This window comes from Vanellus vanellus (assembly GCF_965231255.1).
Source record: "Vanellus vanellus genome assembly, chromosome: 5".
Lineage (NCBI taxonomy): Eukaryota > Metazoa > Chordata > Aves > Charadriiformes > Charadriidae > Vanellus > Vanellus vanellus.
The window spans coordinates 63,680,811-63,702,411 of record NC_138910.1 but is presented as its reverse complement, the minus strand read 5'-3'; the positions used below and the strand labels follow the sequence as shown (position 1 = coordinate 63,702,411).

Sequence of the window (21,601 nt, the reverse complement as noted above, 5' to 3'; positions counted from 1 at the left end):
GACAATAGTATCACAAATAAACAAACCCTAAAAAAAATTAACTTTTTAAAGAATAAGGTAGGTCACAATTTCTTAACATATTTAGTTTCTATATTATTAAAGTACTACTCCAGATCTCCACATTTACAGAATAACATTTTCTACTGCTGTCACCAAAATGTTTAAAGCTGTATAATACATACTGTAAACAACTTTAATATTTAACCAAGGCAGTGGGGCTTCCATGAGTAATCTGGTAATAGCTAGCTCGAACATCACAGTTTTTCCAGAGCCAGTCGGAGCACAAATCACAAAATTCCTATCTGTGTAAAGAAGCTAGGAAAGAAATGCAAAGTAGTAAATACAACACTGCTATCCATTGTACCTATTCATACATTCCAAAAGCATTGTCTAGGGGAAAACGACACAAAGAAATTATTATTACATTGATATACACAGTCCTCTAAAAAAATTTGTATTAGATGCAAACTTTAAGTTACAGCAAAAGAAAGAATATTTTCTGCTAAACATCTGCTACAGAAATGTAAATGAGATATTGTTCATCTAAGGTTATTATGTAATGAAATCTACCATTCTGCAACAAACAAAAAACCCAGTATCTAGCCTTCAATGACGTTAATACAGAATCACTGCCAATGTCCAACCGCAATCAAATGTAGGCTCAGCAGAAAGAGGTATTCTGTACTCAAAGTGTAGTTTGTTTTCCTTCTGTAATTCAATCTGCATTCAAAATTCTAACATTGTTGAATATATATCATTTTAATAGAATGTTAAGTTTTCTATAATGATGAAAGCAGGTTTTGTATGACTATGCTTCTTCCTTCCCCCACGTTCTATTCACCATCTTAGAAGCCAGGTATGTCCACACCAGGTTCTTTCATTTTCCTCTGACCACGTTGACTCTACCCTCCTTCCTCCTCCACAGTGTCACTCACCCATCCTCCCTCCATGCAGCATGCTCTGTGCAGCTTCGTTTCCTTCCTTCCCTACCAATTCCTCATGAACTCTACTATTCTCTTTCTTTTTTCCTTTTTCTGGCTATTAATGCTCTAAAACTAGTCTGTGACTGTTAGGCGCTCACAAGGATTAATGGGAATCACCTAGTACTTGATTTATAAATAACTGTAGCAATGACTGAGACTGACAGTACTGCTGAACAGTTGCAGGCATTAGCTGTGTTCTTCATCTACCATTCCCAGTTTTCCAATGTTCACAAAGATTAATGAAGTATGAATGCTGTATGAATACAAAATTTTCCCTGATTTTTGTTAAATAATCCTCTGTAACATTCACTGTGAATCAACCACAGAAGTTCTACCAAGCTCAATGCCTACAGCTAATTTCTTGGAACCAGCGAGTTGCTACCAAGTTGAATTTTGCAAGCTTAACCAATAAAAAAAAAAACAAACAAAACAACACACAGGATAATTATCTTTTTAATAGGCTAATTTATCTTAATTTTTAACAACATGTCATGTCCTACATGAGTGAGAAGCAAACCTTGTCCTTCCTGGTACCTTACCAACAAGTTTATATTTAGAAGTACCAATACATAAGCCATTAAAAAAAATTAAATTAAAAACTATTGCCCTGAGAACTCTGTTTTTGCAACTTTCATGGAAGTAAATCTTGCTTACAGCTGTGTTTTTTGATTATTCTAGGAACAAAGAGTCACACAAGATTATTTTACAGGCCAATATGATGTAACTCTCATCAGAAAACAAACATGAATTTGAAAGTAAGGAAAAATACCCAAATCTATGCATAAAACTAAAAATGTAAGGGAAAAAAGAAAAAAATATAGATTCACATATAATTTAAATACAAGATTATTCTGCTCCTGTAATTCTGCTCATTCTTAAAATCTTCCCTTTATAAAACATTACTTAGTGGATAAGAAATTCAAACAAAAACATTTGCAACATCGAAAGTAGCTTAAAAAACATGCTTAGAGATGTTTGTGAATGACACTGGCATTTCCCTTAGAGCTGAATAAAAATTTCAAATGCTCTGTTGAAGATTCTGATGGAACCTGTATCTCCTCTCTGCAATACCTATAATACAATCTTTCTCAAATTGGTTGCTTTCAAAATAAATTTTGGATTTAAAAGAAAAAGCATAGCTGATAAAAAGGGCATGGACAAACATCACCTCTCCAAAAGGACAACCTTCTCTAAAGTTCTGCTTTTCTTAATCTTCCTGTGAAAATTATTTAAAAAATATTACTAATTTGTATACATAAATACACGTATAATTCGCATCTTCACACAAATGTATTTGTGAAAAACATTTTTAAAAGCTATTCTGGTCTCTTCTCCCAGCTAAACACAACTATTCCAGGAAGAGGTTCTAAATATATTACAGTTTTCTAACCCCTTTTCAGTTCTGAATATCAAAGTAACATTTAAAAGTAAACATAAATAGTACTATCTGCAGCTGCAGCTAATGTTTCATACTTACATCATCCAAAGCTTTAGACTGTGCATAGTTAAAATATGGGAACTCCTTAAAAACACTTCTAAATTGGGTTGCTTGACAGCGTTAAGGAATTGGAAACAATTGAGTGAAAATTATAAAATTTGTTTTAGAACTGTAAATGCATCTCTTTCTTGTAATTTAAATATAAACTTAAAACACATGCAACAATCTTTCACTGATATAGGCTTGTAAAAAATTATCAAAAAGAGAGCATTTGCCATTCGTTTCAGTGGCCAGTCCGGCCACAACACTATTAAATGATTTAGTAGCTTTATTTAGATGCTTGATGTACCATATATTCCATTTCACCTAAAAAACACTACCTATTTGAGATGTCTAAGGATTATACCAATAATCAAGAACCGCCTTCCTGGCATAGACTTCATGGAATGGCATACAATTATAGAACGCAAAACTGCAAGGGACAAAACCTTTATTCTACACTTCAAACCAAACACAAGAGCAAGCAGAGCACTGCTGTTAGCATATCTAAAGTGTCAATGGTCACATTATATCTGTAATATAACACAAATTAATTAGCATAATAATATCGTATATCTCATTGTAACAGTAGCAAAGAAATTCATCTACGATCTCTTAGTGCTGGCAGTCGTTTTAAAAATATTTTCAATTGCTGATTTTGTGTATTCTTCAGACAACAACATTCTTATCTAAAATGTGAGTAAGAGGAAAGACAGTATTGTTACACTGCAAATCCAAATGAGTGAGCTGCCCCTTGTCTGGACTTGTATTGAAGCCACACAAGCAGACAGACTGTAACCATCCAATCAGCCTAAGGATGCGCACAGTCAGACATAAACCCAACAGTAACAATAACAATGAATTGCTGAGGTCTCAGACTGACGTTACATTAAAAGACTAAATAAAGAGAAAAAGAAAAAGGAGTGAATCAAGAAAAGTAGTTAGATATAAACATTAAAAAAATGGATAAAGATAAGCAAGTAATCTTAAAGAAAATAAGGATTTTTTTTTTAAAATGCTTCTCTAAAATTACCTCTCTAAGTAAGTGATCTAGTTTCAAAATGCAGAACATTGACTATCTGTAATTGGCAACATCAGAACCACTAAGTACTTACTTATTTTGGGAATTATGACACCTCAAAGCTATTCACATGAATTTAAGTTGCATGAATTCAGACATTTCCTCTTCCTGGTATTTAACCTACCATTTGACAGGTTACTAGAAACAAAATATTGAAAGCAGTGTAAAAAAAGAAAAAAAAAAAGTTTGACAGATATAGATGGATGGTTAATCATGTTACACGTTCAAGGCAGGGGCAAGAAGGAAAATTATTGTAAAATCTGCTTAAAGAATTGAAATATACTGTATGCACACTACAACATAAATACAGGTCTGTAAGGAATATGTGAAGTTTATTTTCTCCTGAAAAAATGGAACAAAAAGTAAGATTCAGTTTTCCTAATAAGCCTAAATATTAATTCACTTCTCTTTTATTTAAAGTGTATGGGGATATATGTGTATACGTGTCTTTGCATATAAAATCTGGCCTGAAATATATTAGGCAAACTAAAAATTTTACATTTTAAAAATAAACAGTTTTGAGGATAAAATCTGAATGTTTGAAATAAGAATAAATTTTCTTAGCAATGAATGATCTATACGTTGTCCTGTTTTCATTCTAGCTTTGGAAAACCAAAGGGTAACAACCTATTCATCATTTGATTCCCAGCATTACGTTATAAATCAAAACTATTACAGTGTAATGCATGAGTTCCTATGGCTACAAATTAAACACTATAATTTTGTAAATGTAAAAGTATTGTAATAAAATCAGTAAATCAGATACAGCAAATACAAGGATACGTATTTCTGTGACAGCCCTCAAAATTTCCAATTTTCTTCCTGTAGTTCCTAAAGAAATAAAAGTAGTAAATTTATAAAACCAGATTTGTTTTCAACCAATAACCATGAAAAATATCTTCCTGGCCCCAAGCTATGTGTTCTGTGAGGAGCTGCAAGGCTATAACAAGGTCCAGGTAGTATAGAAAGAGCTGACAGGACAGGAAGGACCATCTTGGTGGCCCTTGGCTGAACTCACTCCAGTTTAAGGATGTCTTACCTGTACCAGAGGCTCAAAACTTGGGAATATCTAGACATGGTCTCAAAAGTAACAAAAAGAAAGGGATAATCTCTTCCCTCAACTTCCTGGCTTTGTTCCTGTTAACAAAGCCCAGGATGCTGTCAGCCTTCTGCTGGGACATACTGCTCGCTCATGTTCAATGTGCTCTTTGCAAAACCCCAAGCACTCTTCTGCAAAGCTGCCCCCAGCCAGTCCATGCCAGAAGAACCCCAGAGGCTCTTCTTCTTTCCAGGGGCAGGAATCATCCCTACTGAATTTCATGAGATCCCAGTCAGCCCCCTTGCTCCAGGACAGACCCCTGCAGTAGGCATGTGGGCAGAGTGTGACCCATTAACCACCACCCTCTGAGCCTGACCATCCAACCATTTTTTTACCCTTGCAGTTGTCTATCCATTCCTAATGTCCTAACTTGGATACAAGAATGTTGCAGAAGACAGTGTTTCTCAACCATTCTATGAAAAGCCTTGCTGAAGTCAAAGTAAATGACATCCACTGCTCTCCCCTCATCCAGAAATCTAGTCACCATTACTTAGAAGGCAATCAGACAGGAATCACATTTTCCATTCCTGACCAGCCTCCAAATCCCATCTTAAGTCAAAGCTCTGCCCTACAATTTTCTGCTACAACTATTTCTATTCTGTATTTCTGTAGCAGTTAGCCAGGTATACAAAGTACATTCCACAGATGCAATGAGTCCCTGTCCAAAAAAGCTTAAAATCTAGAAATAAACAACACACATTTAAAAACTATTAAAAAAAATTTCTAATACAAATATTTTATCATTTCATCAAAATTCTCACCACTTCCCTCAATTTTCCAGATTTTTCCTATTAAAAATATCTTTCTACAAAGATACAAGTATGAGCCGCATCAAAAATAAACATTCCATTTTCAATTTCTGGTTTCAAATGAAGATGACACTATTTACCACATGAAGGGATGAGGCAGCTCTTCTTCAAATTATTTAGGGGACTGATTTTAAGTGACATTTTCAAAAAGGTCTGCATGACTTGGCACTTTTGAAAATGGGACTCTTCTTCATAAATTGTTTACCCAGCTCATATTAAATAACAACGCAATTAAGTTTCATAGAATTGCAGTATCTTCTATCAAATTGAGCCAATTATCTCTGCTTGAGCTAGTGGGGAAAATGTTCTTCACTCTACCTCAGATCACGCATATCCATTATTATTATATACCAAAGACAGACAGTGGACTATTTTTCTTGAAATAGAGTAATAATAATTACCTGTCATATCCAGACTCTCAGAAGCATTAGAAAATGGTTTCATTTTAATTCCATTTTTAGACGCAATGTCCCCATCATTTACCCCATGCAGAGTAAAATCTGAGTTTTTAGTTATTGGAGCATGATGATTATTTCTCCATAAACCTTCTTTTTTCACTTCTTTCATGTTTTCACTTGTATTTAAGTAAGTATCAACTTCTTTCACATCCACAGAACTATCTTCAAACTTTGTATTTTTATACATATAACCAGACATTTTAAATAAGCTGCAAAAGATCCAGGATTTTCATTATTTCTTGTAATGTTACAGTTTCTCTAATATTTGAAAAATAGACATAGTTTGTATTAGAAGCAGAACTAGTATGACACAACCGTAAGAAAAGTTTGTATCTAACTTTATTTGATCTGACACATTTCTACCTGAAGACGACTCCTTTCAAGATACATTTTAACTTTACTTTCATTCCAGAAAGAACCTGAAAGAATAAACTGCCTGTCCAGATGGGCTCTGAATCCCAATAGCAGATTAACTGTCAATCTCTGCTTAATTGAAAACAATAGACACATACAGGTTCTGAGGAATGCGAAGAGCTGGGCATAGAAGAAGAGTTTATTTGCAAAACCTCTCCTCCCAGGCAGCACTGAAATCATGTTGAGAACTGCTCAAGGTATTCCTGGCTGGCTGACCTCTGCTCTGAAAAGCAAGTGATGTTAGCGCTCTTGCTCGCTACCATGTGGATAAAGAACTCAAATATTTTGAAAAACCTTTGTTATCTAACAATTTACTTAACATGAATGCAACAAACCTCATCCTTACTTTTCTCATAAAAGAGACTGAGCTCAGGACACATTTAATTACAGTACTAAAATATTGCCAAAAGGAAACATCTTTTTTCCTTATACCAAAAAGAATTAGTGTCTGGAACCCTGTTAAAATATCTTCAATTGAAGGATCCAAAACTCTATGCTTAACAAATGTACCTAAAATAATAATATGATTCTGACAGTTGATAAATTATCAGAATTGACTAGAAATGTACCTTTTTCTTAATGTTGAATGGACACTCTCATCATCACTGTTTTCGGGAAAATTACTTAAGATTTTATTTTGTGAGAAATCTGCACTAGGTTGCTGAGAAACCCCTGTTCCTGTTTTAGATTTACCTTGGTCAGAAGAGAGAAACAATGAAACCATTTTCAGACTTTCATGCCAAAAACTAATTTTATCTCTTTCTCCTACACCTAAGTGAAGCACTTCTTTTTCAGAGGCTATGCCAAAATGAACAGGTGCTGGTAATCACTATCATTTACTTTCTCAGTGTTACTCTTACATTGTTGTATGACCTTCTGGTGCTTTCTCCCTCCTCCAAAACCAATAAATTATTATTTCTATTAATATTCATAGTCATAGTCATTGAATTCAGTATGGAAGATACTGAATAAGCAAAATTCACATATATTATATGAAATGGTATTTCCATCTTACTGCAACTTTAGTGTATACTTCATGACTCATGCTGATGAACGTAATGCATCTGTTGTCAATAGTTATAAAAATACGGTCACTTTCTATGCTTCCTATACAAAGTAATGGAGCAAACTATTCCTCAGAACTAGAAAATATTTAGTAAGTCAGAAACTCTTCACCCTGTTCCAGAATAAAGACACTCTTTTAAGAAAATGACACAATGACCAAGCTTGAAGTACCTACTACAAACAGCTGTGAGATAAGCCCTGCAATCTCAACAGTCAAAATTTGTAATGATGTCAGTGACATCAGGCTAGTTTCAGTCATCTTGGTTAATTATCACATTTTGCAGGGTTAGTTCTCAGTAGGATGAGTGTCCTGATCTGGCTGACCATACAAGCATTGCTGTCAGCAAAAGGCAGGCAAGAGCAGAAATAAACAATTGAGTGCAACCAGATTACAGAACAGCTCTATTCCGCAGCCTATTACTTTCAGTGTTATCCATCTAGAAACTTAAAATTACAATGGACTATTTGTGACATAACCCAAGCAGTTCCAATTCTACAAACACCGGAAAGCTTATTTGAATGAGCAGTTCTTAATGGAATTGCTCTTGCATAAAGTAGAAAAAAACCCTTCTGCCTTAACAATGTAATTCCTAAATAGAGAATACCATAAATCAGCACAGCAGCTAAGAAATGCAGAAAACTAGTTGACAGAGATAAAGCAACCGAATTCTTTAAAATAAATGTCCGTAAGGCGATCCTGAATGTCTAAATGGAAGGAATACTCCACTTAGTAGCAATCAATGGCCAGATTCAAATTTGCCCTCCTGAATAGCACTTTCAAAAAGCCCCGAAAGGGAAGAAGAAATTTAGGTTCATATAAACTCTCTGCTCCTTGGGTAGGAGACAAGTCATCAGATCCACATGTTGCATTACGCTTTTACAGCTGCCACCCACTGTGTTATGATGCTTCATGAAACAATGTGGATGGAGTACCTTACATTTTGATCACGCTTCTTACCTTGCCCACTTCTGCACAGTAAAGTTGTAGCCTGTATATGCCCAAACACGACTGCTAATACTCCAAACACATGTAAGACCATCACTCTCAAATAAAATACATTCTTTGCATACCTAGAATATTTCATATTTTACAGCAGTAAAAGAGAGGAGGAACTATCTGTCAAGCTAATTATCTGTTAAGCCATTTAAAATGAATGTCAAATATTATGACTTAATGGGATCTGGCAGCATTAGGTTTACAGTCGCACTCAATGATCTTAAAGGTCTTTTCCAACCTAAATGATTCTCTAATTCCATTCTATGATATTTTACCCATATAAGTGTTAGCTGTGTTTTTTTCCAATTCCTTCTGTAACTCCTCTGCAGCTGGAATTTCAGCAATAGCTGGAGCAGGTGCAATACACCAAATCTTAGGCTCTTCATTTTCTAGATACCTATTTTTAACATAAAACGTAAGGTAAAAGCATTCTTTAAGCACCCTCCACAACTTCTCGCTCAAAATCACCAATTATAAATAACCTACTCCGTTTCTCCTGATAAAAAAAATATTCTTATTCTGTAAGTCTTCTGATTTTTAATCACAAAAAATTTAAGAGGCAAAACTTCTAACCTCTATTTCTTATAGCCCTAAGATATACGTGCATCATTCAAACTTCAATGTGCTTGGAAATACATTTCAAAGTATGGGTTATGAACCTGGAAATTTCTATTGATAGACAGAAAAGGGAGTTACAAAAAAAATTAATTCTGCTGTAAAATGATTCGGTGCGGAAAAACTTAGGAAACGATTATATATTTAACAATAAAGACTTACCTTTGTCTTTTATCTGGTCTTTCATAAAATAAATTATCCAATGAAAAGACCATGTCTGCAGAGTTGAACATTTTTAGATCAAATGTGAAATCTCTTATTCTGCAAAAGGCAGCACATGGAATGGTGACACTGAAGTTACTAGAATTGAACCTGTATAACCAACAGAAAGCTTATTAGTTAAAAGTGCCAATATTTAATTTTGAGATTTTTGTTCTTTTAGAGCTCTTGCCTGCATCCTTAATTCTTCTTCAAAAAGAGAATCTCTCTCCTGATAAAATATGGTTCCTATTACTTATGACCAAAAAATCCTGTAGGACAGCACTTTAAACAACCTTTACATTACCATGACGTGTCAGGAGGGAAAAAGTGGGTAAGAGTGAAGATCCAGATAAAATTTATGTTAAATTAGTTAATTTCTAAGAATACCAAGATTCTTTTATCCAACTGCAGACCATGTTTTTTTTTTTTGTCAGACTGTTTCTGTTCTGATGGAAAAATATGATCTGTTTTATGATCAGACTGTCAATTTTTACAAAATAAAATGATTCTATTATCTAAAAAACCCCAACAACTATTTTAATTTACAAGCAAATCAGATTTTTTTTAATCTACATGCAAACTGCTTACCTGAATAACTACAGTATGGGCCCAACTCCTTAACGCTGCTAACAGGTTTGTTCTGAAACATCAGGACCAGAGATTATTCCTATATTATTTATCATATACACCAGTTTTAAAAGTACTCAATTTAAATGTTTTTCACTCAGCACCAACTCTAGGCATTAACCATGTTTCTGTGTTTGTGTTGAGAAGTTTCACAGCTCTTAATTTTGTTTAAGGACAACTTTAAAAAGCAAAAATCTCACTAAAAGAACACCACAGAAAGGATTTTATGAGTAAAAAAAAAATCTTAGATTCACTGAAACAAGTGGTAAAATACCAAATCAACTTCATCAGTTTATTAAACTCAATAAAGACCAAATCTAGTGATAAAATAACAAAGCAAAGCTATCTCCTTTACCTACAGAGATAAACCAAAGGCGACACTTCTTTTGTACTCCAGCATCTCATTAGTAACATATGAAAAAAATCTTTTAGACTGCTTTGCAAATAGGATTCAGGTTTACTTAATTACTGTATACTGTCAGCTGTGAATCAAAATTTTTAAAAAATATTTTTCTTCCACAGAAGCTGAAAAACTTCAAATATTCCAGACAAATGTTTCAAATTTAAAACAGAATACATTTCACAATACCAGCAGTATATAGAGCATGTAATCAAAACTGTCTGTGAACACAGTGAAGAAGATAGGGTTTAGAACTTCAAACAAGAAACCTGTCAATGCCCCTTTTTACACTCCTTTTCAGAGTAAGTCTGCAACACCTTTTCTGCCAATTTCTGCCACTCCCCCACCACCAGGTTTTGCCGCTTTTTCCTTCATACGAATACATCTAGAATTTAGAAATCACAATACTGATCATTAGGATTTTCTATTAAGGTACTGTCAACAGGACAAGCTTTCCTTCAAGTAAAAAAGTTACTGTTTATACCTATAGCATGATCCCACGTCTGTGATCTAAAGCAGTTCTCAGACCTGGGTATAAGCAGTGGCAGCAGCAAGCATCTGTCAAGAGTACTATCAAGTTGAAGCTATTCAAGTAGCAATTATCGGTGTTAAGGGCTTATCCAACTGCATAATCACCATTCCATCAGCTCCAAGGAGCTGCAAACACTGCACACCAGTATGAAATGGTTTTCATACCTCAGTTGGGGAATCTTCAATCTACGATTATCCAACTGCCATTTAAATAATTTGGATTTGTCATTCCTACCCTTGAGCAGTCTTTGTCACTTCCAATATTTAATCTCCCAGGCCCTTCAGGTCCCCGCTCTCTGTGTGTCCTTTATTCTTTGACTGGCTCCATTAATTCCAATTGCTTAATGACGTACATAAAAATGATAGGAGATGTCATGGCACAACACTTCTCTATGCAGTTCTGCATTCTTCCACCAGCTTGCTGGCTGCCAGCTAGGACATCCCCCTCAAAATCCCCAGCCAAGAAAAAAAAGGCAAAATACGTCTCCAAGATGGACAGGAATAAAAGGGTCTTTTCAGTAGTCTCAATCCTGTTTGATACCACAGGAAAAAAATGTATATTTCACATAGAATGAGAGAAATTAGTAGGTGTTTGCAGGAGCAGCACAGGTCACCGATTCACACTTACAAAAATGTGTTTGCCCACCCCTCTAAGCAAAGACTTCTTGTGTATCTTTTACAAAACTGCTTACTACAAACACCGCATGCCTCAAGTGGTTCTGCTGTGGTTTTAAGCCCCTTTGCTTTTCACCTCCCTCCTAAAACCCAATCCCTTCCTCAGACCTCTACATTTCACCTCAGTGCTCTCTCCAGGGAGCCCAAAGCAAAGGCAAAAAACCTCAGGGGTGCCAACCCAAACGAACTACAACTGCTCGCTCCTGGCTGTGGACCAGGTGCGCAGAAGGGACAGGGGGCATCCCCACCTCACAGCGCTCCTTCCCCGTTCCTCCGAGTCCGCAGAGCCCCCCTCACAGACAGACTCCCTTCTCCCGGACTCCTCCCTCGGCTGGGGACGGACAACTTCACAGAGCAGCCTTCACCTCAGAGACAGCGCCGCCCGCCACCGCCGCGCAAAATGGCGGCAACGGAGCGGTCAAGGCGGTGCCACAGCGCCCCAACCGCGGCCCGCGGTCAGTGCCCTTCAGCGTGGCCGGCCGAGCGGCGATTGCCACCCGGTCCTTTGCTGAGCACCGCCCCAGAGGAGGGCCGCCCTCCAGAGTTTGCGGGAGCCGCCCGGCTCCGGCGTGCGTTCACCGCGGCGGGGGGCGCGGGTTCCTGCCGGCACGAAATGGAGGGCGCCGGGCCCGCTTGTCCTCTGAGGCGCCGCCCGGCCCTTACACCTGACACACCACCTACACTCACAAATCCGAAACCAGTGGGAAAGGAAGGAGCGAAATCCTCCTTAAAACAGTAAAAAATGAATTTGGAGGGACTCCACTGGTGCCAGATTTAGAGCTTGTCCAAACATGGATTTATCAGGAATTACTCTCTGTTTAAAAGTCCTTATTCACTTTTACACTGGTACAAATTAGAAAAAGCGTCTAATCTCTGTGACATATGACTCTGTTGTCAAAAGGATTCCCACAGGAAGAAATAAATATACTGAAAATATTGATCCTTAAAATAATTTCGAGTGGATTTCTGAAGGTTATTTTCTTGCTGCTGAACTAAAGCAACAAAGCTGCCTCAAACAATTAATACGAATTGAAACAATATCACGTAAAGTATTTGTAAAGCGCAGAGTAGGCTGCTACTTTTTATTCCACAGAAATACTGCAACTTATAATTCTGGACTCGCCATTACAGCATAGCTTTTGAACTAGTAAATTTAAAATAAATTGCAGAACTGTCTCAGTAGGACTAAATTTTAAGCTGGTTCAAAGCTTCATGCCATTCAACAAATACTATAGAGGCAGCTACTGTAAATATGTATTTCCTCATACATAAATAGATGAAAAGGAGACAAGATTTTCTCAAATATTGATTGATTTTAACATAAATAATTTTTATTTAATCAACTTTTTTGTTTTTCTTTCCTGAAAAATATTGATTAATTTTTAACTTTCCATTTCAAATTCGTAGACATTGTGTGTTTACATAATGTGTGTTCATTCAGACTGTGCAAGCCCAGGTCAATTAAAAGCATGTAGTAAAGGTTATGCTCATTTTTACAATTCTGTGTATGTGAGGTCTTCCTTTTATTGTTCTTACCTTTATTGTTCTTACCTGAAAAAGTCTTGCATCAGAACTGTGTCATATTTCTATATTCCAAAATTTACATCACGTGTTTAGATGCTTTAATCCACCTCCCCATCTAATTACTGGGGCTTTAATCCACCTCCCCATCTAATTACTGGGCAAACAGCCAAGGGTGAACAGCACTTCATTCGTACTTCCAACATAACAGGATCTTGGCCAGCACAGAATAACAAAAAGATTTTATGATAAAGATCTTAGAATGCAATCAGGATTGCTAATGAACCGATTGTCTTGAGATTAAATTCTGAAGCCACCAATTCAGTAATTTGAATACAAGTGGGGAAATGTGCTTGTAAGTACACAATAAGCGTTCATTTTGTGCTTATAATAAATTCTGAAACCAGAAAGCATTTTTACTTCTTACTATTAGAGAATGCCTTCTTCGATTCTGGCCTCAGGCAAGTTTCCATCTTAGTTCACAACATCTGCTTTTAGCTGACCAGACTTTAAAGTTTAAAGCCATAATACAAACAGTTCATTTTTTAAAGCTATTTTTTCTTCGATTCCCTTCCCTAGGTGACATCTCCCTCAACACACACACAAATCACATAAAATATATAGCAAAGCAGTCTCTCAGCTGCTCTGAGACAGTTTAATTTTTGATTTTCCCCAAGCCTAACATCTGATCTGCCATATGTTTTGTGTCTTTCCAGCTCGAGGAGATCACATACTAAGTCATAAACCTGCATGTTCTGGAACAACGCAACTAGAAAATCACGAACACCAGACATTGGTCAGTGATCCATATGATAACAGAATAATACTCAGACTAAATACAAAGCTGTTAGAAGGTTCAGCTTTCTCCAGAACTTACAAACTGAACAAAACAGCTACAAACAAATTAAATGCAGAAAAGTATCAAGACATAAAGTGGGCTGACAATCACCTGTGTCTTCTCTTGGTTTTCTTTGTTTGGCTTAATCCACAATTTCAGAAACACGACAAAACCATTGGTGTCTAAAAAGTGCCCTACCTCAAAACAGAAATCACAATAAAGTATTAGGCAGTCTTAAAAATCACAGGCGACCCCTGAACTGTATGATTTTTACCATATGCTTGAGATAATTGCAATGATTCATTTATTAAAGAAATTGTAAGATTCAAGAATTAAAAAAATATATATTTGCAGCTATAACCCTTTTCAGTCAAAATTGGGAAATAAAAACACTCAAAAAACTAAGTTGCTTAGATGAAAAAAAAAAAGAAAAAGGGAGTTTCTTCCATTTTATCCTGTTGGCTAGCATTTTCAAATGCAGGCCTGCTGTTGCACCACCTTTGCAAAAACTTAAACCAGGTGAATAACTTGATTTGTGGCAGCTGTAATTACTCATGTGCATAAGTGTTTGCAAGGTTGGGTCTTAAGAGAGCTAAACGCGGCTCCCGCTGGGACCTGGCAATACTGCTCTGCATGTCTGCCGGAGGGGATCTCCCAGACCCGATACGAGGCACTGCTCCCCAGGGTTGCGGAAAGCAGCCTGCTCTTGCTGTGCTCCTAACATATGCATCCCCAGGAAGTTTAGCTCTTGAACTTTGATTTTTATGTGGCTAAAGTAAAATATTTTTGTTTCCTTTTTCAAATTCTTAATGATGCGTTTTTTTCTTTTAAGAGATTAATTCCTCCCGTTGAACCCCTCGAGCATAGACTAACCACCAAGGACTATTTTCATTATGTATAGTAATAGCATCTTCAAATTAACAAAATGAGCAGATTCCACATTCACGACTCCACCCTGAACAAATCTCATCATGTACAAACATGTTATTTTATGTCCTATGCTATTTAGAGACATTAGCAGTTTTGCACATAGACAAAGGAGATAATATAGAGTATAGATTTTACACTTCACATAGCTGATACTTTTCAGTGTTTATATATTTGAATCATAGGTTCAGTTGACAAAATGAGAAATGCAGAAGGAAAGAAAATGAGATTAATGCTGTGGTGATATTTGCTCCTTTGGAGCGTACCTCGTAGGAGGCGAGTCATTGCTGCTTCCCTTAAAAGTAAAACATAAAAAAATCTCAATTGATACAGCACCCATGGTGTCTGCTTTTGTATAAATGACAAATAAACCTGAAAGTTATATCTGCAACCTCTGCTTTGGAAAATAACCCGGCTATTTTAATCTGGTCAGTTCCAACAATGTGCTTTTTTAAAAGTAGGAAAGGAATGGATGTTTTTTAAGCTAGAGCTATTGTTGAAGTCAGATCTCAACAGAAGTACAAGGTACAACAAAACGCTCTTATTTTATTAGATTTTTGCTCTGAATTACTCTGACTCAATGATATTTACTGCTATGCAATGGCTAACATCTGGATTCCAGATCCTCTGATGGCTTATGCACTTTGACAAGAATTCCTGTCAGCATAATTTCTTGCTTTGGATTGGAAACTATAATGCTGTAATTGAGAAAAATTATTCAGAAATCCCTGAAAAGTAATACATTTATAGATTTCTACTTTTTATAAGTGTATTAGAAAATCTACTGATTTTTCCTAGAATAATTTTCTCATTTGTAAAAAATAGAAACAGTTCTAATAAACATTTATGTTATGATTAGTCCCAGTTCTGTGGTGAGCTTTGTGCGGGAACAGGAAACTTAAGTGGTAATGTTTTCTTGTTGCAATGTGAGCCTATTTATCATTTTATCAAACTAGTTTCCTGGAGAAAATCAAGTCTATTTCTGTCCATGTTTTGAAGTAATATGCACTGTTTATGAACTTTATTTTATGTACGGTTTTGGTAATTCTTAAAAAATTTACTCATAGTAGTCTTCATGTATCACTCTGAATCACTGACTAAATAGATGTCCAAAGTGCTCATCTTCCAAATCTGCAGTTCTACAAATATTCCTCAGTAATACTTGCAGACCAGTTGACTTTGAGTTAAGTGAAAGCTTGCTAACTTGCTACTGGTCATTAAACCAACAAGAAAATACACTATGGAAATTACACTATGGAAAGAAAAGGTCCATAGAGTAAGTCAGGAAATTCTCAGGAAGAGAGACGTTTCTCATCTTGGAAAAGCTGCTTATACAGAAATCTTCTTATGACTGGGCTATTTGTCCACATTCAAGGGACAGAAGATTCGTGAGTTTTGAAACTGTGTGTCTGACAAATTTTTAGAATATTTTTGTTTTACACATAGCATTTTTATTCACCAAGAGAGTTTATATCTGTTGAAATGTTTATTTTGGCAGACAATGGCTTGAGGAGCAGACAAGAGATAAGAAACCTTGATTCTTTGCATGACACTATGGCCTTTTAACATCTATATGTCTGATTCTTACTCAAGGGAAGTTATTTTCTTGTTTTGTTTGGCTTTTTTGCTTTTTTCTCAATTTTCTTTAGAAAAAAGAGAAACAAATATTTTAGCTACTGTCCTCTTTGAAATGCTAGATTTCTAGGAAAGCTCATCTTCACTTCCTTTCTTTCCTTCCTGGTCCCATCCTAATTATTAAACTTATGTTGATTAAGGTGGAATAAAGCAACTCAGCCACATAAACCATGTTTAAAGAAGCAATGTGATCCACATGTGGATGTGAATGGGGTCCAGCCAATATGATTAATGGCTTGATGTAGTCAGGACTAAGATACATATGTGTTCTAGAGGTAATTCTGATAATTTTAAACAGTCTTTCCTAGGATGACAGCCTGCTTACTCAGTTTTTTCTAATAGTCTTCCATACTGTAGCTATGCTATGCATTTTAAGTTAAACAGCAACAATATGCCAATTAAATTTCTGCAGACTATATGATCTGAACACCCTACAGATCCTTAGCTTTTTCAAAGTAGGTCCGTGTATACAGATTTTGTTTGATCTCTGGTTCATGTCAACCTGGTTTTGAAACATATCGTAACTAGAAAATGTTTCTTTATGATATGTTAGTTATCAGGAGTGTGATCTATACTGATGGGGGGGGGGGGAAGTTCATGCAGTGATCTTTGTTCAGAAATGAAGTTTATTCTCCTTACATTAAGGTAGAAAGCATACATTCCTCAAAGTTTGTATTTTCTCTCATACATATCTATTTTAACTTTTATGATTTTAAAGGACATTGCCTTGAGCCCTGTGATTTTCAATTTAATAATTTGATGCTTGATAATATAATAGTATTTACTGATTGCATCATAAAAAGGTTAAATGCAAAACTCTCTCTTGTACACAGCTAACAAAGTGTGGTCTAGTCCTGAGGAGAGCTTTAGGATATTATTGCAGTGCAAGTAATAAACAATAGGGAGTACAAGTGCAGAAGTATTACATTGCAGATCATGGAAGGGACATAAGCCCACCCTCCTGACTCCATATTGGATACCAGGAAAATGTCTATGTTTTACAGCACTTGGACTATATTGATTTAGGCCCTTAATATGTTGTGGGCCTTCGAAAGGTGTGAGGAAACTGTACTTGTAGACGCAACAAGATGTTGACATTATAGTACACACGAAAGTAATACAAGTATCTAATGATAGGACAAGAGGAAATGGCCTCAAGTTGTGCCAGAGGAGGTTTAGATTGGATATTAGGAAAAATCGATTCACCGAAAGGGTTGTCAAGCATTGGAACAGGCTGCCCAGGGAAGTGGTGGAGTCACCATCCCTGCAGGTATTTAAAAGAAGTGTAAACGTGGTGCATAGGGACATGGTTTAGTGGTGGACTTGGCAGTGTGAGGTTTACAGATGAACTTGATGATCTTAAAGGTCTTTTCCAACCTAAATGATTCTATGATTAAAGTGTCTGTTATGTTGAGTACTTAATCATAGTTTTGTGTTCACTGACCTTCATGTGCAGTTCTATGCAATCTATTGCACAAGTCTTGAAGGCATTTGAACAGAATAATTTTCCAATTTAACCAAATTTGTGCCTCTGTAAACTTCAGCAGTGTTGTATTTTTGGAGTGAAAATCCTTGTGCAACAAGTATAATTCAAAACTTGCAAATAACGAGTGTCCTACATTCTGCAATGCAGTATCTTGTAGAGATGTTTAGCTTTCAGTGTAGGGCGCTTGAGGCAATTGTACCAGTTCCTGACATGTTACCTTCTGAAAGCAAAACCCAAAACAAGACAGAAAGTTATGTGAGAAGCAGCAGAATAGGAAGTCTGAGTACATTCACATTTAAGAAATTGTCCATCACCAGATGTGTTTGTTCCAAGCAAACTGTGGACTCCACATTGCAGAGCATGTCAGGAGTAGGCATTGTATTAGATTGAACACATTCTGGGAAATTTCCAAACTGAGAAGTAAAGGCAATGACTGAAATCTGGGGACTTCTCACCGCAAAAACATTTGAGTTCAAAATCCCACTGCGCTTTGGCACAAAACACTGAAGATGGTTTACACAGACTCAACTTATCCTCAAAGTAGCACAACTGCTTTGGTGACAGTGGAGAACCTGAGATATCAACATGTTGCAAAGAAAGAGAAAAACTTCTGTCACACGGAATTTTTGATAAAAATGGAAGAGGCAGCAAGGAACACAGTTGAAAAATGCAGTATGTTGACACACTACCAAAAGAAACAGAGTTAGATATGAAACACTTTTATAACAAGCTGACTACTGACAACGATACAGAAAGTAGGTGACAGCATTTCAAAGTCAAGACATTCTACATACTTGTTGATGTGTTTACAACATAGATGAAAGAGCAGTTTCAAGATTTCACAGAGAAATGCAGGCTGATACATTGACGTTGATAAAGTTTTCAAAACATCTTTTCATATAAAGCCATGAAGAAAACTTTGTAATTTGCATATTTAGTCCAGCTATTCACTAATCAGCCCTTTCATGTGTTAATTCAGACCATATAGACTTAGCTAATGTTTTGTAAGATATTCAGAAGAAGACATATGTATTTACATACACAAAGAAAAGATGGAATGGTCAGTGTACTGAGGCATATCTGCAGAAGAACTCAGGATGCCATAATGCTCTGACAGTTTTGTGTGTCTTCTGCTAGAACGTGGTGCATGTGTTTTATACCAAAATGTCCTGTGGAAAATGGAAAGCCTTGGCTTCCCATGTAATTCTGGGCAAGATTTGGGAACTTATGGAATCTAGCAAATCACTACATAGTATGGTAGGGTTCTCCCTTCTCATTTTTCCAAACAGCATTATAGTTACAGCACTCACTCAAGATCCCTTTCCTTTTTATGAAGTCATTTCAATCCACATCTCCCACCTTCTGAGTGAAAACTCCAATTAGTCAATTATTGGGTTTTGCGGGCCAGACCTGTCTCAGTTCTTTCATGGTAAAACCATTTGAAATGGTATGGAATAATTAAACCTTATGTAGAAAGAATGCACATGTGCCAACACGACTGTATGGCTCAAGAAAATCACATGAGATTTGGGAGACCTTCCCCGGCCCAACCAAATCACTGCATTCCCCTAGGCTACGAGAGAATACAGTCATGTGTGCTCTTGTCCAAATATTTAATTCATGCAAAGGAACCCAACCAAATACCCACTATAAGCAAGCAAAGTATTTCTAGTGACATCAGTGATGTTTGGATCACATTTGCAAGGAGAGCCAAAAGGGCAAATCAATATTTAAAAGTGGAAAATGCAATTTGTTCACATTCTAATGAAGCTGAATTGCAGGAGTAGATTTTATGTAAATTTTAAAACTGTTTAATTTAGTATGAAAGAAACTAAAGATTAAAAATTTGTACCTTAACAAAATGCTTTTGCAAATCAGACTAACTTACAAAAAATTAATATCAGCTTAACCTAAACTGTTGCTGCAGCATTGCTAAATGTTAGAAAGTGTGGGTTTCGAGTGTTTATTAGCTTTCATTACGTCTTCATACTTATTTAAGCACTATTTTTCTGTAAAACAAGCTAGAACTGCAACATTTAGGCAAATGACTTTAACATTTGGTCTTCATCAGCTAACTACAAAATACCCAGTGTGAAAAAAAAATAATTCTTTGTGACAAGGAAACGACATTTTGTTTCTTGAGAAGTCACTGATAGATTTCTTTTTGCATATATTTTTACCTAATTAAAATACTACCTGAATAGCAGAGAATGTTATCTGTCTCCTGTCACCTTGTTTTAGCTCTTGTTTTTCTCCTGGCTTTAGGCTCTACTGAGCGGCAGTTGTAAGACCAAGGAGCCCGTAAGAATCTCCAATACGAGCTCCTGCATGTAAAAAGCCATTAAATTTCACCAAGTCACACCCATTTTGAGACCCGTAACTTTTCCTTTTCTCTCCACCCTCTTTTTTTTTTTTTCTCCAAAGTGTGACCTTTGGCCTATATTCACAGTCTGTGCATAGACTTTGGAAGCAGAGGGATTTGAGGCAGAAACATTTCCTTGGGCAATAAAAGTGGCAACAGCAGGAGTACCAGGGAAAACAAAGCATTAGGATAAATCTCCTTTAAAAAAAACACCAAAAAAATCACAGTGCCAAGCTATTCCTCCCAGCTACTACATCTGTATGGGGAAGAATCTTAATCATCAGCACACAAGGTACAGAATATAGATCTACAGAACTTTGGAATCAACTTAGAAAACCTCACAATATTCAATAGAAATAATAGCAATTAAAATAAGAAACAACAGAGTGTGAGCGAGAGAAATGCACTGAAGTGTTAAGACATAAGCCCAGTGTTCATGCAATTTTAGAGCATGTATTTATTGTGTTGCCAGTCAGAGCGCTGCAGCTGAGAGCTCTGCGCTGCGGGTCTAACCACTGCTTTCCAGATGCCAAAGGACAGCAAAGAGACTGAAGGCAGTTATCGTGATGGAGCTGAGATCTATCACCATAATAACAACTGTGCAACACAACAGTGGACATCAGCTCGGTGGAAGAGGTTTACTCAGCAAAGGAAAGAAAAAGAGGAAGAAGCATAGGGAAGGGCTCCAAGAGTGGCTGAGACTCCTGGAAGGGGCGCCTGGATCCTGTCTCCCTGGGTTTGACAGCACCCACATCGGTCAGTTCCCAAAGCAAGATCTGGTCCCATTTACTCAGAAGTATTTCATGTTTCAAAAGTAAATTCTTGTTTCCCCAAATATAGTCCAAGCTTTTAAGATACAGTCATTACTACTGCTTTTTGTCATCTGTTTCACAAAGACTGAGGGAATTTGCAGTGGTCTGTCACAGAGACTTTGTGCTTTGTCATTAGCTCACGGGGCGTGTGCTGTGTACGTTTCAGGGGTTGAAAATAGAGCTTGGGTGTCACCCAGTCCTTCCTATCTGACACTGAGAGCATTAAACATGCTTCCAGCACGAAATACAGACCAACATACACTGGAAACCTAGAAATATAAGCAGACACATGAACTAGTACATATAGCTCTGAGAGCAAAAACTGATCTACAGCAATTATGTTAGGGAATTCCCCCTTTGAGACCACCACTGCCACTGCATGGCCAACCCCAAATAAGTGTTTTAACCATTATTCTTTTCCTGCCAATTAAACAGTTGGAGAACATGCCACTGAAATACAAGGAATTTCAAGGACTCAGAGTAGTTTCCCAGTAACTGCTCCCTCACTTCCCTGGTAGTAAAGCATAACTTTATTTTTAACTGTTAGAACTAGTGATTCCTTAGTTGATTTCCGGGAAGCCCACAGGC

General features: G+C 36.6%; 1 protein-coding gene across 1 annotated transcript in view; it reads right to left on the bottom strand.

Annotated features, from left to right (window-relative positions):
• HFM1 (helicase for meiosis 1) overlaps positions 1 to 9,231 on the bottom strand; it is a gene marked incomplete at its 5' end in the record, with an annotated part of 38,615 nt that extends 29,384 nt beyond the window's left edge. Inside the window, 8 exon segments of the mRNA XM_082484053.1 lie at positions 183 to 315; positions 2,461 to 2,531; positions 4,325 to 4,372; positions 5,851 to 6,116; positions 6,891 to 7,144; positions 7,147 to 7,214; positions 8,659 to 8,780; positions 9,161 to 9,231. Of these exon segments, the coding sequence (XP_082340179.1) occupies positions 183 to 315; positions 2,461 to 2,531; positions 4,325 to 4,372; positions 5,851 to 6,116; positions 6,891 to 7,144; positions 7,147 to 7,214; positions 8,659 to 8,780; positions 9,161 to 9,231 (1,033 nt within the window).
• Between the last annotated feature and the right edge of the window lie 12,370 nt (positions 9,232 to 21,601).